The sequence below is a fragment of the Struthio camelus genome, chromosome 13, assembly GCF_040807025.1.
Source record: "Struthio camelus isolate bStrCam1 chromosome 13, bStrCam1.hap1, whole genome shotgun sequence".
Lineage (NCBI taxonomy): Eukaryota > Metazoa > Chordata > Aves > Struthioniformes > Struthionidae > Struthio > Struthio camelus.
Window position 1 is genome coordinate 666,852 of NC_090954.1, and position 18,338 is coordinate 685,189.

The 18,338-nt window shown below is 53.0% G+C and overlaps 1 protein-coding gene across 3 annotated transcripts in view; it reads left to right on the forward strand.

Moving 5' to 3' along the window:
* Positions 1-18,338, forward strand: part of PPP2R2B (protein phosphatase 2 regulatory subunit Bbeta) — a 132,656-nt gene that overhangs the window by 39,773 nt on the left and 74,545 nt on the right. Inside the window, exon 1 of one of the 3 annotated variants that reach the window (XM_068959646.1) lies at positions 12,539-12,767. The exons of the other annotated variants lie outside the window; for them this stretch is intronic. Coding sequence (XP_068815747.1) covers positions 12,698-12,767 — 70 coding nt within the window. The 5' untranslated portion in view covers positions 12,539-12,697. Of the gene's footprint in view, positions 1-12,538; positions 12,768-18,338 lie in introns of those variants that run through there. 3 annotated transcript variants of the gene reach the window in all.

Below are 18,338 nucleotides of genomic sequence, written 5' to 3' on the forward strand. Positions count from 1 at the left end.
ATACCAAAGATGGCAGTAGCACATGTAGGGCGCAGCTAGACTGCAATGCGAAAAGTGGACTTGAACCTCTTCTACAAGCTCAGGACTGGCTCCGAACGCGCGCCCGTTTGCCAAAGCGAGCGAGACGACCCATGTGTCAATCTGTCGCATGCGTAAATACAAGATCACTCTATTTTATCCCTACTGTAGCATTCATTTCCTGTTGAATGGAGCTCAAATAAAAGTTGTGTGTGATACTGCATAACTACATAATTGTTATTTGCTTTGTTCATGAGGGCAGTTCTTGAGAATACCCAATCCTCTTAAGCATTCTTGTTGTGAAGAGCAGATCTGGAGCAAACAATTTGACATCAGTGTGTGCTCAGTACCTGAAAGATGCATTTTTTTCCTGGCAAGTCAGTTTGCTGTAGAATACAAAGTTTCATGAATTAAAATATATATTACTGGGAAAACTGCCCTGCAAGTAATAAATCTCCATGATTTATACCATGAAATATATTTGTAATAGGTGCCATTATAATGACTCTTACTGGTATTCAATAACACGTTTTAATGGTATAAAATAGTTTGCCGTCAGTCTGCGTTCAGTTTGCAGCATTGCTATTAGAGGTATTCCACATTAAGCTCTATTACCTAAACCATTCACAAGTATTTTCTCCAATGGTTTGTATCTACCTGTATCACCTAAAACAAATAAGACATAATTCCAAATCATCAATTTTCTAAACATATTTTATGTCCTATTATTACAAATAATGGCTAAAATTATCATCACAGAATGAGTCTGGTGAATTTGTCCCTAATTCCTGAAGATTCTTCTTTTATTTACTGGCTTTTTTTTTTTTTTCATTGAATGTGACAGAAATTTGTAAGACCTAGGGATGTTTCTGTACATTAAGAAATGCAAATAGTGAATACTCTTTCACTGATTTGTCTACAGTATATGGTACTGCAGAGCAATCTCTGACTTTCTGTATTATCTTGAGAGTAGTTTTGAAAACTCATCCTTCTGATGGTTGTAAAGCTTTCTTCGGCTAATCCTGACATAGATCTAGATTGGTGCTGAGCCAGATATGATTTTCTTTGGGGAATTAATCCTGTCTGACTGATTAGCCTTTGTGCTTTCAATTTTATAAAGATGGCAAAGCTGGATCGGAGCATTCACGGCTCACTTCCCCTGCTAGCTGATATTTGAGGACAAGCAGAACGTTCTTTATAAAGTAATGATCCTCGTGGTAAGGTTTGCGATGTTGTAAAATTTCCTGTGCGCTCATATTACAAGATGTAGGCAGCTCTAGTCCAAGATATGCCAGTATTTCATTACTTTTTGATGTAGTCCGTGGCCAAATTAAATGAAGGCAGTGCAGTAATTGTGATTTAGGATCCACAATTCAAAAACTGCCTAGGTGTATTGGTGTCTCACATTAGCGTGCATTCTTTCAAATAAAATCCAGCTTTGGGGCCAATTGAAATCTTGCATATCTAATGCTGACTTGACCAGAATATGCACTAAATAGCCATTTTAATAAATGGTGTCTCTTCCCAGGATAAACTGGGAAGCATCTGAGTGCGCTGTATAAATACATTGCGGGACAAACGTAGCTTTTTCTGCTCCTAAACTAATCCCACTTTCTCCTTTTGTTTCTTCTTCTAATCTCACAGCTGACGGATAAACAGTTTTGAGACTATTGGCTGTTTGATAGTTTTCTGATTTTTTTTGTTACTGAGGTGTGTGATTGTCATCTCTGCTCCATGGAATTGTTTTTTCCCTTTAGTTTGAAGACTGAAGTTTTTTAAGCAGGAGAGCGATGAACGACAAGTAAGAAATGCTCTTGGGCAGCCAGTTTGCATGCAAGTATGCACCACCAGCAGCCAGTTTCTAATATTCCTGTGAAAAGCCAAGCCCATGCATAACAGGTTTTGTGAACGGTAGATGAAAACGGGTAGACACGTGGCTGAAGTGTGCAACCATTTGGAAGATAAGTAGATGATCTTGAATATAATTTTACAGTATTTGTTCCACTCAAATGCACATGCAAATTCACGTGTTCTCCTCCTATATTATGACCTAATGAAATATAAAACATTTTGGGAATGGTGTCACTCTCTGATGTAGTGGAATTAACACAGTGATTTTCTTCACCAACTGAAAATAAATCAACAGGGAAAACCGAGAAATAAAATGTTGCCTTTATTTTTTCCAATCCATGACCGCTGAGTTTAGCTGTTCAGCCTTAGACTTCCTACAATGGTTATCTCATGAACAATGTTCCAGTATCATCTTGCATCCTCTTTATCCCTTGTATCGTATTCCTCTACAGCAGGCTGTAAGCACTATGGGGCAAGGAGCCAGTATTTATGTGTTACAACGTGCCGTGCACATTGGTTGTGCACTCTATATATAGTGCTCCTGGTCCCCAGAAGACCTTCTGTATTTGTGTCTCATAAAGGTTTTTCAGGCCTGGATACCAAACCAATATAAATCAGTTTTTGACGTTGCACTGTCGTGTGCTAGTGGAGTTTATTAGCAAACGACACTAAAATAAAAAAACAAAACCAGAAGACCTCACTTGTAGTACCACTGAATGACTGTTTTCAAGCAAAAACGTATTCCTTAGCATAAACTATGCTCAACTAGTTCTAATACACTGATGCTATAACATGTGGCCTTAATCTTTACAAATGGCAAATCCTATTTACCGTGTAAGTATTTAAGCTAATTATGTCTCTGCTGTAAGGAACACGTGACAGTTCACGCTGTATCCTTTAAAGGACACAGCAGTACTGGATCCTCATGAAATATTCTGCATCTCATTCCATTTATTGGATATTGTACGTATTCTGCTATGTGTTTAGTAGCTATAGCACAGAGAAAACTGCTATGCTGTGGCTAGATCATCCATACAGTAAAGAAGGAAACAAACCCAGAAACATGGGTTTCCTGGAAGTGCTTTCTCTGTGTTGTGGTTTCACAGTTACGGTGTCAGCTGTGTTACAAGGAATGATTTGATAAACAGAAGGAAATTTTGGCTTTACAAAAGCGGCTTTTGAAGTTGAACTCCTGTGCTGATGACTTCAGGAAGAGCGATGTTCTCGGAGGAGAAGGTGCGGGGAGGGTTTTAACGGCTTCTGTAGTAACCGCAGAAGTGCGGGGAGATGCCCGGCCTTGCCTCCATAGGGCACCGCCGTCAGCGGCGGAGGCGACAGCCCTCATAACGACATCGTGGCCCGGGGCCCCGTTGCTGTAATACAGGGAGAAATCGAGGCAGGCGGCAAAGGCGACCGCGCGCCGCCTCCATTAAAGGGGGTGACCCAGGGAAGTGCCGGCGAGGGCGTCGGACCCGCACGCGCTCTTTGCTAGGCGCGAGCCCCTCGGGAGCGCCCCGGCGGAGGTGCGGAGCCCTGCCTCCCTCGCAAGAGGCTTTCTCCTCCTCGCTGCCCCTTGCAGCTCTCAGCGCGGGGGCAAGGGCCGGCGGCTGCAGCCGGCTGCAGGGCGACGGGTGATTCCCTTGCCCTGCTGGGGACGTTGCGCCGGACCTTCCCTGGCGCCCAGCGGGGCAGAATCAGACCTGCTGTTTCCGTGCTGGTTCTGGTCGCGGCGAGAACAGCGAGAAGGGAAACGTCTAAGCCCAGGGAAGTCGACGAACAAAGCTAATCCGCGGGCCTTTGTTGACGGAGGGGCGGCTTGCTGCGTTGCGATCCCGTTGGAAATCCTCCCGCCGGCGGCGGCGGTGAGGACAGGACGCGGGCGCGCTCCTGCTGCGGAGCGCTGCCCTCGCAGACCCGCGGGAAACCTGCTGCAGCCCGCGGGGATCTGCCGCCTTGCTGGGGGGTCGCATGCCGCTCTCAGGGAAACGATGAGTTGCAGAAAAATACGGGAAATTGCTATGGAGTAATCAGTAGATAATCCAGGCCTACCGTTCAAGAGACACAGTTAGCTGAGATTTGTTTTCAGCTCTAATTTCCATGCAGTCCATTGTTATTTCTCCCTAACTATGCATGTAACCTTTGCAATCTATAAGGTATAGCTATAAAAAACTATATATGTGTGTATATATATATATATATGTATGTATGAAATTTGTGGTAGACTCTTAAAATCTGATATAACAAAAAGCATGGGCAGAATTACAGATAAATGTGAGAAAATGATTCAATTTTCATAAAAGATAATATCTAAAGTAGGTAGTGAGATGATACAAAGGAAATATCCTGAAAACATGGTTGATAAAAGTCGTCTTTTTCGCATCCGATTTTTGAAAGGGCATTAGCTCAGTGTGAACTTGGGGGAAGAGTTTCTACTGCCGATAACTGCAGTGGTTTTCAGTTTTTGCTGCTTTCAGAAGAAGAGAGAACAAATTGTGAAACCTTGAATCCTTTAGTAGCAAAAATGTTTCTTCTCCCAAACAGTGCTGCCCAGGTCATGATTTGATGGTTGCACTTGATAAATCCAAGTACCTGACCTCAGTCTGGTGCAGAGAGCGCTCTGTGCTAACATGCCCTTTCTCCGCCGTGCAGGCAGCTGCGTACGCAGTCACACCCACAGATGCGAATCTGACACTGGGGGAGCAAAATCTGTGTAACTTTGCACTGAAAGAATGCGTCCCACTAGCTTATTTGTGCGCTGTGTGCGTACGAAGGAGATATGCCTGATGCCCTATGACGGACTGGGTAACTGTTTTTGCCGTTTGTGGACGCTGCCACGGTGGTGGTAATAAACACGTGCAACAGCTTTGCTGTTTTTAAGATATTTGTAATATCTAACGCCATGCAAGGTGGAGAGTATAAGCTGTGCTCTGTGTGAACTTAGAGAGTCTTTCGAATGAATAAGTAAAGGCCCCTGAGAGTGAAAACCAGTAGGAGTGTTTGTATAGCTTCCTGGAGCAGCGGGCGCAAAGCAGGGTTTAGGGCAGCGTTTCTACCGTGGAGCAACGCGTCAGGTAGCTGAGTCAGGTTTTGGTTAAGAAGAACAAATGGGAAGCGCTGGCTGGCAGTAGGGCGCTGGCTGGGGCTGTCCCGAAGATGGGACAGTGGGGCAAAGGAGGCTGTTTTCAGACCCTGGCACGAAATGCCTTGCAGTGCAAGAGCGAACATGAAGAAAGCCCCGCTGCAATGCCGCGGTAAGTGGTCAGTCTAACCGAAAATGGGAGAGAAACGCTGGGAGAGCGGGTATTCCCCGAGCCGGGCGGCGTGAGGAAGAGGCTCGTTATTTGTGTGCTGCTGATCCTGCGCAGCTTGTTCCGGTAACAGCAATCGCAGGCAGCAGGGCTGAGAGCAAAGCAGATCAGTTCATCACATGACCCTTGGGGGGCAGAAGTCTTCACCGACTTTGCATTCAATGAACTGATTCTTTTTTTCCTGCCTCCAAGTCCTGACCCTTATTCTTCCTGTCATTCGTGAGGGGAGCGCTGCAGCTTACCCTTTACATGTGACTTGACTTCCTCATGTTCATCGTCTCGGTTTAATCCCGTAAGTTATCCGTCTTCCTCAAGTCACGTTAATCATGGTTCACGTAATTGTAACTGTATCTCGGATGGGCTGTGGCTTCCTCAGTTTTCTTAACTTATGCTGCTTGTAGTTGAAAAGATTAGTTCAAATAACTGGGGTACGGCGTAACGTCGGTTGAGGTTTTTGGTGTGCTACGTGAGAAACACAAGGGCACCGTTTCAAAGCGCAGTGGGCATCTGCAGTAAGCTTAGAAATCCTGCTACCGCACGTGGGGCTTCGCACACGCTCTGCAGTGGCCCCTTGGGCATCCAGCCCTCAATCTGCAGGAGAAGAGAGAGGGTCCAGCAGGGGCCCATTTTACCCGCACCGCACGTCCTTCGGTGAAGCGGATGGTGGCGTTGCTGGTTGGTGCCCTTCCCGCGTCTTCCCCAGGCTCCATGGGCTGCGAACAAGTCCCGTCTGGGTGTCGCAGTGCACTCCTCCGTATGGTGGGAGTAGTATTCATCCACCTGCTGCGGGGTGCATTGGTGCCTGTGGTCCTGGGGAAGGAAAGATCCCTGAGCTGCAGCCAGCGTTGAGCAGCCTCTGGCACGGCAGGGACGAGAGCGGGGGCACGCGCGTGCGCTGTGGATGGTGGTCCTAGGTACCGACGGGCTGATACAGCCCCAAAGGCTGAGGAAGGAGCTGCTGCTTTTGAGGTGTGCTTGGCTGCAGGGCGACTGATAAAATCATCCAGTTATTGATGGCAAAACATCTTCAGTGAAAGGCCTTACTTTCTGATTTGCTCCCATTTTCCCACTGGTGCCTGAGACAAGGACTCGCTATGCCTAGTTATTTCAGGGAAGGTCATTTTCCCTTTATGTTGCTGCAAATGGGCCTGTATTAGAAAATACAGAAAGTGCGTGCACTGAGACCTCCAACGGGCCGTGCACTACAAATTCAAGGGCCAAGGAGGTCTGTGATCCGGGCCTGGTCTGCAAAGCAGGGTCAGGAGCCGTCTGGTACTCGGACCGCACGGCTGGGTAGTGAGCGCTGCCCGCCCCCAAGTGCCCCGCTTGCATCACCCGAGGGAGGGCTGGGTTGAAGATGAGTTGTGGTTCAGAGGAGAGTCGCCAGGGCCCAGATCGCCGCTTCCGGCCGGAGTGGGAGCCCGAGTGTCGGACCGCGGTCGGATGTGGCGAGGTGCGTTCCCGGCAGCAGCAGCGGGGTTTCCTGTGGAGCTGAGACTAGCCCAGGGATGCCTCCGCTACGATGTCGATGTTCAGCGCTGGGGACTGAAAGAAGGCTCTGGCTCCTTGTCAATGCAGTTCTTCCAGCATGTGTGCGGCGCAGGGGTCTCTGTCCCACGACGGCCTCCTGTTCCACTTAGTGTCATCCCTTAAATAAGGGCCAGTAGCCGGATTGGCTGACGCCAATTACGTGTGCCATAATAGGAGTATAATTACCCCATTTTTGCTGCTTAATTAGCTTCTCAGATTTGAAGTGCCCTGTCTCCTGCAATCTGCTGGCAGAAAGATTCAGCGCACATTTATAAATGCATTTGGAACTGGACATGATAAGAGAAATCGTACAGGAGCTTTAAGTGCTCTCCCCCTTAGAATATTAATTTTGCGACATGACCTTCACTCAGATCAAAAATTAGGTCCCAGCTCTGGTGCAAGCTCTGCAGTGGTGTCATACTAGCACTTGTTTCCCTTCCTGAGCAGAGATGGGCTTTCAGTTAAGGCATGGTCTTATATGCCTAAGTCATGCATACCTGGTTAGTATGAATAACAGCAGATACCATTTGTATTGTCTCCTTCATTTGAAAAATCTGCAGGAACTCCCTGGGAGAAAACTTCTTTCCCTTGTAAGAAAACAACATCATGTAGTCCGCTGTCTTTTCAGAACTAAAGTAGCATTTAGGAAGGCAATACTGGGTCTAAGAGGTTGCATGACTTTACAGTTACATTGCAAAGTAATGACTGGTGCAAAGAATGTCACTAATTCTAATTAATTTACTTATGCATTTAAGTGCACTGTCAAGAAAGATGTTATTTCTCTTTCAAATGTACACAATTAAACATTTATTCCTGTTGTGATTTCCTATGTACACAGTTAATATCCCTTCCCAGTACCCCCTGCTCACCGCCATATGTCGTGTTCCTCAGAAACGGTATGTAGCACTCCAAAGCAGCGTCAAGTCTGGTGCTTACCAAGAACGGCGCACGGAAATGGCTCATCCTGCTGTGATCTCTGATGCATTTGTTTCTGTAAAATATAGATCACAGCAGTGCTAGGAAGCTGCTCAGAAACTTGCTCCTCAAGGAGTATCCTTCTCCACCCGGCAGCAGCGCGGGGTGCAGCGCGGAGCTCGACCCCGTCCTGCCCTGGCAAGCAGGGGGCTCCGGGGACAGAGCCGGAGAGACGCGAGGCGCAGTCTGCAGGCCAGCCGCGTCCATCAGAAGGTCTCAGAGTCCACAGTGATGACCACCACCACGACTGTCAGTGGTCACTGCTGGTGTGGCTCAAATAGAAAGTGAAGTGTGCGCAAATCCAATTACGGCAGAGTAAATCACCCAGCGGGCTGCAGAGAAACAGCCGCTCCGAACAGTGGGGAGAGAACCAGGTCGTTTGACGTCCGTTTTGCTGTTGCCGAATCCCCCAGGCAGGACTGCGAGTCGTGACGCCCCCTCCGCGGGCCACCACGTTACTGGCCGCGGCTGGGACGGAGCCGGCGCTCTCCCTCGGGCAGGGGGGAGGCGAGCGGGCGGCCGCCCCGGCGGGAAACGCGTGAGCCGGGAGAGGCCCGCGGGAGCGGGCGAGGAGCGCGGTGCTGGGACGCGCGGTGGGAAAGCACCGCTCTTAGGGCGGGTTTCCATTAGCATTGCTCTCCAGGGAGGCTCGGAAAGAGGGGCCTCTGCGATGAGCGGGGCTGGGTTCGCCCTCATCGAGCCTGCAAGGGCGCGGGGCCGGGCGGCAGGGTCGGTCGCTGCAGCCGGGGTGGTCCCGCTGCTGGCGCCGGGGGTCCCCGGGTGGCGGCCGGGGTCTGCGGCGGGCGAGGAAGGAGGCGCGCCGGCGGCTCGCTGCGGACGCCGGCGGGCCCGGGAGGGCGGCAGCCTGGCGCCAGCTGAGCAGGCTCAGGTGGACAGCGGCTAGGGTCGTCTTTATGCTGTCTCCCAGTCCATTTTAACCCAGCCCTCTGGCCCGCGCAGGCTGCCTGTCTTTTGCCCTTACTTTCCATCTGGAGCCCGAGAGCCGGGTTTCCCTCGCCGGCTGTCCCTGTGTTTTCACAGGTCCCACGCCTGGAACGCAGTCAGCAGAGATTTACCGGGAAAAATGCTGCTACTGCTTGCGCCGGTATTCAGAAACATGCTTTGCAGATTATCTGTTACTTTAGATGCTGAAAGAAACTGAATCACCTTGTGGCGCCTGCGCTGTGAGGTCTAGAAGCGCCCCCGCGGGCGCTGGCTCTGGAGACGGTGCTGTGGCCGCGGCTCTTCCCGTCCCGGCGGCCGTGGACGCGGCCGGGCTCGGCGCTTGGCTCGCCCCGGCCTGAGGATCGGAGACGCGCTGGGATCGAACAGCCTTGCTTAAAAGAGGTGAAAAAATCTGGTAATAGACATTGAACTTCCAAATGCAAATAGCTTACCCTGACTGAAAGGACCTGTCATTTTTCCAAGGACAGGAGCTGCTTTAGTTAATTGGTGATAATTAAAACATAGAAAGGGCTATCAGGATGGTATTAAACGGAAATAATATGTATGTGGCATGAGCAAAATTAATCAATAGAAATAATTATCGCAAGTTTAAAAGAAATTTCCTTATCTAATAATACATTTAATAGTTTAAAAAAAAAAGAAGATACCATTCTAACCTAGACCTGTAATTAGGCAAATCCATTTAGTGCTCATGGATATGAAGGTAAAAATAAATTAGCCGAAAGAAGTTTTTTGTGCAAGTTTTGTACTGAGAATAAAATCAGAGGTTTGCGTCAATTATTATTAATGCACTGTTTCGGTCCCACAGAAACCTGTGCACAGAGGTTCTTAGACCTATTCTAATTTGAGCAAAAATCAGTGGAGTGGAAAGTGCTCTCTGAGTCTTCAAGATATGTCAAAGTATATAACGTGGTAGACACCTGGGGGTTCGGAAAGCAGTGACAGCTACAAGCTGACCTTTGGTGAATTTAATCTGCAAATGGATTCCTGCTTAGGACAGCTAATGCTTTTAGTTATTGTAAAGGCTTGCTCCTGAGTTTTAAAAAGCTGGGAATAAATGGATTTCGTGAAGCAGCTCCTATGCACAATGCATAACAAACAGGTGGCTTGTGGATGTATTTAAATGATACGGTATATTGAAAAACTTTGCAGGACTTGTGAATACATAATTATCATTCATGGAAAATGGGGAGAATAATTTTTCTAGTTAATAAAGGAGAAAGGAGTTGGCACTTGTTAAAGTGGAGATATGCTGAAGACAGGAGCCTGCTGAAGCGAAAGGGAGGGAGGGAGGTTGTTGATTTGTGTTTGCTTCATAAATAATTTTCATAAGCGCTCCGGGGACTTCTTGTTAGCTGGGTGTTGCCTTTCGACCGAAGCTTGCCGTTTCCGGTGCGAAGGGAGGACGTAATATAGTAACATTTGGTTATTAGAAGTCTGCCTTTATTTTTCTTTTTTGGGGTTGAGATTATTTAAGGTAGATTGCCCCTGTACCTTGTACCGAGTGTGGGTACCTACACGAACGCACGCCTGCAGGCAAACACCCGTAGCGGGTAGAAGCGATCAGATTCTCGGGCATATTTTTTTGTTTTTTAATCTTTCTTTTCATTATCTCTTTTGCTGCGGGAGGTCACTGTCGTTATCTTCCCTTTGTAGATAGGGGAGCACAAGCTCAGGGATGTCTGTTGGTTTGCCGGGGTCAGCAGCAGTTCCGAGTCCCAGAGCGCCGCGTTCAGGGCCGGTCCCCTTCGCTGTGCCGTGCACGACGGTAGAAGGAGGTCCTAGCAGCACAGAGGTTATTTCTAATGCACAGTGTTGCTGCTTTGACTCCTTCCAGCCTGAAGGAGAGCTTTGGTAAATACATGTATGCGCTTTGCCATGAAACCGGGGCTGGGTCTTGTGCCTCGTCGCAGTGAGGTGCATTCAGGCTAACCCATGGATCGAGCCTGACACAACTGAGAACAGTGTCAGCTGCAAATACAGCACATTTGCCTAGTTTAAACATGTGTCTGGTGATTACACCAAGGAACTCATATTCTGTAACAACCCGATAAAGACTTTGGTCATGGAGACTTCAGGTTCACGCTTCTCTGGCGAGCCTTGGTGGCTTGTCCCATCGGTGATCCCTGTGCGAAGGAATGGCCTGTGACGGGATCCACTGGCAAAGCCTTGAAGTTGCGCATGCATCTTCGTAAGTGCCAGCATCCTCTGAGGTGCAATTTCACGTTGCCTCGTATCAATGTCCAGGTGACAGCGTGTCAGAAATCTACCCAGGGAACCAAGCAGCCGAGAACCTGGGAATTCACCTTTCTTCACAAGGTCATGACATGAGGCAGAAAAAGCCTTTTCTCTGTCCTGCCAGTGAGACTTGTCTGAGAGGATCCCCACGCCCCTCGGAGAGGCTACGCTGGAGCGCGGGCCGTGCCGTCAGCAAGGCGTGGGTACTGGATCCCTGTGCTGCCTCGCTGAGAGATGCTGTCTCCGGCACCTCCTCTGAAATGCGCAGTTCCCAAGGAGCTAGTGCAATCTCCGCAGAATGTTGTAGGCTATAAAATCTTGCACCTTGCCAATGAGATTTTAATTATGACACTATAGTTAGGGGAGGAAGTCAAGCTGCAGCCCACCGCTGTATCATACAATGGCATCCAGTATCTTTGTCCATTCACTCTGCATCCCTCCAATCCCATGCCGGTAATAGCGATGCTCCCTCCTGATGTGGCCTGGAGCAGTCCCGACAGCGCCTCTGCCGTAGAGCTGCGCTCCGCGGGGAGAGGTAGGCAGCGAGCGTCGCCTTTCCTGCAGCAGAGCCCTGGCCCCGCCGGCGCGGAGGGCTCTCGCTGAGCCCTCTGACTGAGAATTAGGCTGCTGCAGCTCCTGGCGTGGGGCAGCGCACACGGGCGAGACACAGGCCACTGCAGCCTGCCTCGGCGTGTGCGGCGGTAAGTGGAAAGGCACCTCCAACTGATCCTCAAGGCTCACGTCGCTGCCTTACTGGGGATGTCTTGTATATCAGCAGCGTGGTCGTGCTTCATCCTACACCTTTGGATGTGACAAATAATAAAAGTGGACTTAGGAGAAATCACCCCCCGTTAGTTTCTTCCCTGCCTCTGCCAACGGTTCAGCCAATGCCTAGGCTTATTTCTTCCCAGAGCAAGACAGCAAGACACTCTGCCTCCCAGAGAGTGATGGTTTCCCTTCAGAGTGCGTCAGGCGGCAGGTCCAGAATGCAGCCGGTCCTTTCCAAGATGTGCCCTGAAATCGAGGGCCCTCACTTCCTCGCTAGCTCCTGTGCTGATGCTCTTCTGCGGACATCACCAGTCCCCTTGCACGCGGGGCAGGAGCGACCAGGGCAGGAGCGTCCGGGGGGCAGGAGCGTCCTCGGGGGCAGGAGCGTCCGGGGGGGCAGGAGCGTCCTGGGGGGGCAGGAGCGTCCGGGGGGGCAGGACCGTCCGGGGGGGGCAGGAGCGTCCGGGGGGGCAGGAGTGTCTGGGGGGCAGGAGCGTCCGGGGGGGCAGGAGCGTCCGGGGGGCAGGAGCGTCCGGGGGGGCAGGAGTGTCTGGGGGGCAGGAGCGTCCGGGGGGGCAGGAGTGTCTGGGGGGCAGGAGCGTCCGGGGGCAGGAGCGTCCAGGGGCAGGACCGTCCTGGGGCAGGACCGTCCGGGGGGGCAGGAGCGTCCAGGGGGGCAGGACCGTCCGGGGGCAGGAGCGTCTGGGGGGGCAGGAGCGTCCGGGGGGGCAGGACCGTCCGGGGGGGCAGGACCGTCCGGGGGGGCAGGAGCGTCCCGGGGGCCGGGGCGGGGGCCGGGGCAGCTCGCACTCCGCCCGCCCGGACGCGCCCTGCCCCGACGGGGCGGGCGGAGCGCGCCGAGCCGCGCCGAGCCGAGCCGAGCCGAGCCGCGCCGTATGGGAGGAGCCATCGGGCCCCGCCGCCCCCGCGCCCCCCCCGCCCCCGCCGCATTTCGCGGCCGGCCGCCGCGGAGCAGGGCGCGGGGGGGATGATGGATCCGCGGCTGCGGCTGCTGACGCCCCGCGCCCGCCAGCCCGCCGTCAATGGAGGAGGACGTTGAGACCCGCAAGATCAACAGCAGTTTCCTGCGAGACCACAGCTATGCGACGGAAGGTGAGTGCCGCGGCGGCGCCCGCCCGCGCTCGGCCCCGCGGCGGCGGCGGCGGCGGCAGCAGCAGCAGCAGCGGCAGCAGCAGCAGCAGCAGCAGCAGCAGCAGCAGGTGGGGCCGCCCCGTCCCTGCGCCCCGCCGCCCCCCACCCCGCTGCAGCCCTGCACCCCGCCGGCCCCCCCCCGGGCTCGGCCGCGGCCTCCCGCAGCTCCTGGCGCGGACCGGGGCCGCCCCGCCGCCGCCCCCCGCTGCGCTGCCCCCCGCGCTGCGCTGCCCCCCGCGGTGCCGGCCGCCGTCCGCAGCGCGGCGGGGGCGGCGGGGGGCGGCGGCGCGGGCCCCAGGGCCCCGAGGGGCGCACCGCCGCGGGGTTTGCCCTGCGGGGCGGTGTCAGGCAAACGTGCTGGCTGCGCTCTGTCTTTGACCTAACCCGCTGCCGTGACTCAGCACGGCCGGAGCCGGCAGGTACCCGCTGCCTCCGCCGGGCACCCCGACCTCCTGCGCGATGGGTGCGGGTCCCTCCGGCTCCAGCCTCGCAGAGGAGGTCTGACATCTTGGATACGCCAGAGCACCCCCACCCCCGTTTTCAGCTGGAGTTGTCCCTCGGTGGATGCTGGAATAGCCGAAATGGAGATGTGGCTTGTTGCTCCGGCAGTTGTGCATGAGTCACAGGCTCAGGTATTGGCGGTGGATGGAGTGGACGTGCCGCGGCGCCGCGCGGGCTCGGCCCTTCTCCTCCCGCCCCTGCCGGGAGATGCCCGTAGTCCCCGCGTTCCCCCGCGACGGGGGCAGGTACTCCCGCACCGGGGAAGTAAAGCAGGGCCGGTTCCTGCCAGAAAAGGGCCAGGGCTAGGTCTGTCCCTGAGCGCCAGGAAGCCTCTCCCTGCAGCTCTGCCCGGCGCCTCTCAGGAGCCCCGGGTGCCTTTGCTTGTCTGTGATTTGAGCCGGGGAGCCGTGTGGCCCCGGGGCACGGCTGGCGCTCGGAGCCATCGGCAGCCCTGGGGCTCATCCTGCCCCGCTGCGGGGCCTCCGCGTGCTGCTCTGTGAAACGGAGCGATGCGTAGCGCTGGGGGGTCGCTGGGGGGTCGCTGGCCGCAGCGGCGCTGCGCATTCCCGGGGCCCCGAGCGCGTCTGCCGGTGCTGCGCTGAGCGGCAGGGCTTGAGGAGCGCGAGGCAGGCACGGAGATGCAATTTCAAAACAGCCTTCGTTATCTTATGACGGTCTTACTGGCATCCACAGGTAGTCTGTGACTGTAATTATTTCTGTAATGTTAGGAAATACGATAAATACTAGTGCAGTTGTTGTTAAAGAAAAGAAATAGTTGTCTCAGGGCTGTTTTTCCTACAAGCCTCTGCATGAAGAAATATGTCTTCTGACTTGTGTATTGCAGGGGAGACGAGCTGCCAAAACTGGTAGACATGCATAATGTCACACCCCAGCTAAGCGCATGGGGACTGGCCGCTGGTGTCCTTGAATATAAACCTCATGTTATGGCATGGGCAGCGAAGGGGATGGCGTGGCCGTGTTGGGTCCGGGCATCGGGGAGTGAGCTGCAACGTGCTCATGATGCTGCAGTCTGCCACCAAGAGGCAGGCTCCGCCGGTGGTAACGCCGAGGGGCCGGAAAAGGATCTGCCTTTGCTGTCGTTTCTGACGGCTGGAAAGCTGTGGACTTCACATCAATTCTGTCACAACCTTCTTTTGCTTCCTTACTTCAGGAGAAAAATGCAGCTGCTCTAAAGCAAAAGACCAAATCCCTCCCGGCCCCTCCAGGAAATATCTGTTTTCCCAGTAGCACCGACACCTTACAGGAGTCTCTGAAAACAGACTCCGCAGCGGAGAGCCTGAACAGGCTCCCTTATTGTTTCAGGCTCCAAAGGCGCTGGAGAAAGATAACACATGACACAGAGTTTGGGACTTTTACAGCTCTAGCACATTGCTGAAAGAGAGTTTATCTAGTGGAAAAATCTTCTGCTTAATACAGTAATAAAAAGCTTTAGTTAGCTGGCGGACCACAGAAAAAGAGCATGTGCAGGTTCACCCGGCAGCTGGGGTAAGAGGCCCAGTGCCTGTCCGTTCCTGCCCATCTCTCAATCCTCTTGCTCTCTGGGACGCTCTTCTCAAGCAGCTATGCGTTGTGTCCCAGGCAGGCCACGCGTGGCAGGCCACGTCCACCTGGTCGGGCAGTGGTGGAGGGACGTTCCTGCTGGGGTGGGTGGGTGTGAGCCAGAGCTTCTGCAGGGTGGTGTGCCAGCATGGGTGCAAGCTACCCTATTTCCAGGTCACCTGCCTCACGTCGTCTTGTGCTGTGGTCTGTGGAAGGATGAATTTGCCATCACTGCCCTATAAAAGGCAGCTGCAGCAGCCAGCAAATAAAACATGGGATGTAACTGCCCTGTAGTAACCTGCTGAGAGCTCAGTTTTCCTAGTTGGGAAGGATGAGGGGTTGAGATGAGCCTGCAGTGATTTCAGCTTGTGATAGGAGGAGGTATGGAGAAGTTTCAGTGATAGGTTCAGTCTAGTAGTCTGTGGTAAATTTCCCCAAGTTGTATATTGGTGTTTTTTAGAAGAGCCTAGTACATCATACTAGAAAACCATAATCACGTCTCTCCATAGAAATGGAATAGCCAGAAATATTTGTATAGTAGGTAACCTGCAATGTCTGTCACTCGACTGAAGAGGTACATGGGAATATTCAATGGCTGGATATCAGACGGGAGTTTCTCTTCCCCCTCGTGCTGTTTAGGACTTTTGACTCTCTTTGTAGCTGTTCTGCTAGAGGACAGCTGAACGCAGTTTGAAACAGTAGAGCTTGGTAATGTGGTGCAGGGAAGAAAAAAAATCAAGGAAGATAGTTCAGTCCTATTTTTTCTCCTTGTGAGAGGAGCATATGTCTAAAATGATCTGATTGCTAACCTGTCTTCCATAAAAATCCTTCCAAAGCCTATTCAGAAGATCAAGACTTGCTTTTGAAATGAGAGTGTCCTCCGTGTCTCAACTGAGGAAATAAATGAGGTTATGTAATTTGGCTCAGTGAAGTGTTGTTGCTGCCTAAATAGGTCTGGTATTTTTATGCAAATGCGGGGTGAGGATGGTATTTCAAATGCGTACACTTGAATGCCTTATTCTTGTGCTCAGAGCTACTGCTAATAACAGAAATACATTGATGGTGTTAATTCAACTTTGGTTGTCAGGGAATATTAAGTTGTCGGGATGTAGTGAGCATCACAAGTGAGCTGTGCCACAAAGTTCACCAGAGGTGCAAGGAACTGGCTGAAAATGGTCAAGAGCTCTGTTGGTGAGGTTGTTTGAAGGCCCAGGAACCTCATACCACTTCAACAGAAGTGCCTCGTTAGCACTGGCGGGAGAGGTGAGGTCCTCCAGGTGAGACGGGGGGGGGCTGCGGACAGGGCTGCAGTCCTGGCTCCCGGCCGAGCACGGGCTGGTGGGTGGCTTGGCGCTACCTCATCCTCCGCGTGGCAGCTCAGCACGAAGCTGAGCAGCAGCAGGGTCGGCAGCCGGTTGTGTGTGTCCCCCCTCGGGCGTCTCGCTAAGCGGAGGCAGGAGCTTTCTCATCTCCAGCCTTGTCCTTACCCCTTCCATGATGCTGCCGGATGCTGGCTGGGGCTCCACATGTAGAACTTGGCCCAGCAATGGCAGTTGCTGCATTTGGGTAACCTTTTTAAGTGGATAAATACTCCTTCCCACTAGTTTTGTACAATACACAGGAAAATTTTATGAGACTTGGCAGGTGCCTTCACCATCCCAGACATCTGTTAACCTGCTCCGATGGAGGGTTATTCCCCCATGTTGCAGATACCAAATGAACTGCAGGAGAAGCCATTGTGCGTGGCGTGCCTTTTAATTGCAAACATCACAACACAAATATTCCAAAGTCGGGAAATGCAGATGTTAATATTTCTGTAATAGTCTTAGTTTTCAGCAAGGTGCTCTGAGACCAAGCCTTGGCTTTGCTCGTGGCTAATCTAATCTGAGAGTCTGGCTGTTGGCAGCAGAGGTGACGACGACAGCAGGCGCCCACGTGGCTGCCCGGCCCCGTGCTGGGGTGGCAGCAGTGGCTCATAGGGAAAACTTGCTCCGCACGGCTCATCCGCCCAAGGCTTTGGGACTGTTTGAGTTCCCCCTCTCGGACAGGTTGTTGTCTTCCAGAGCCATTTTGGTTGCTCCCAGCACTTTGTCCTCCCCAGCATCCCCTTTCGTGTCCCGTCCTGTCCTGTACTGGTCTCAGTGGTGGGTGAGGACCTTCCTCTGGCCCGCGGTACTGGGCAGCAGCATGGGTCAGCCGTGCAAGGCATGCGGGTGCCATCTGCTTGCCTCGCTTTCCCATTTGCTCCTGCTTCCCCGGTTGACCTGCTTCATGGGATGTTTCTACCCTCATGACCTGATTTTGGCAGGGGAAAAGTGGATGTCCTGAACTCAGGGAGCGGAAGCTCCTGTCTCTTGGGTCCAAACACGTAATAAAATTATGTTGTTAGGGGCCAGAGAGAGCTGTCTGTCTGGAAATCTTGCAGGGGAAGATGTTACTATTTTGAGGTAGAGCACAGGTACCTGTAGGAGTAAATGACAGATCCCGAAGGTGGAGGAGCCTCTGGTGAGCCTGTACAACTTTGGAGCTCAGCTGGACCTGACACAACAGGATGGAGGATTTGGACAGCCTCTGCTGACCCTGTCCGACCTCCAGAGCTTCTGGATGTGGCGAGAGCTAGGTGTTCATGTCCATGAAACGTCAGGGAAGAAAATGGAGGTGCATGTGGATGTCAGGCACATCCTGGGCTAGGTGGGCACCGAGCAGGGCAGAAGGGGTTGACGTTTGGAGTCTTGGTGTCTCCGACCCATTTTGAGGGTCCTAAGGCCATCGTCGATCCACGCTCAGCCCCTTCCTGGGCCAAAAGCCGTGGTGGGGCTGACAGCAAGCAGCTGGGCTCAGCAGGAGCCACGGGGAGGGACGGTCGGCCGAGCGGCCGGGCCTGCGTCCCTGGTGGGAGCGGGCCACGGTGGTGGGGACCCGTCTGGGGCGGCGGTGGGACCCGTCCGAGGCAGCTGGGGGACAGGTCCGGGGTGGCGGCGGGGCGCTTCCCGGGGCGGAGGGCCCGTCCCCCGGGATCAGTGCAGGGATGTTTCCCGGGATCAGCGCTGGCTGATGTCCCAGGGAATATTTAACTTCTTTGAGGAGTGTTTGCTGAACTGGATAGATGTAACTGCTAAGAAATCTGCCATTAAACCTTCATTTCCTTTTCCTAATTTGTTCTTGTTGCAGCTGTAGCCCCTTGTGCCGCTCGAAATCGCTCCTGTCTCCCCGCACCGCTGCCCGTGACCATGCTGCTGTCGCCTCGCTGCCAGCGCTGGAGCCCCGGGGAGGAGCGTAACAGCGCGCGCGTCTCTCCTGGCCCCCCGACGGCCAGGACGGCCTGCACAAAACGGCCTTAAAAGCACCTCGCGGCGCCTCGCCGAGGCCTTTGGCCCCGTTGCGGAGGGCGCGCAGGCTCCTTCGGTTTGTTGTGGGGAGAGAGAGCCGATCCACGCGATCACAGCTTGGCCGCTTCGGGCACCGGTGTCC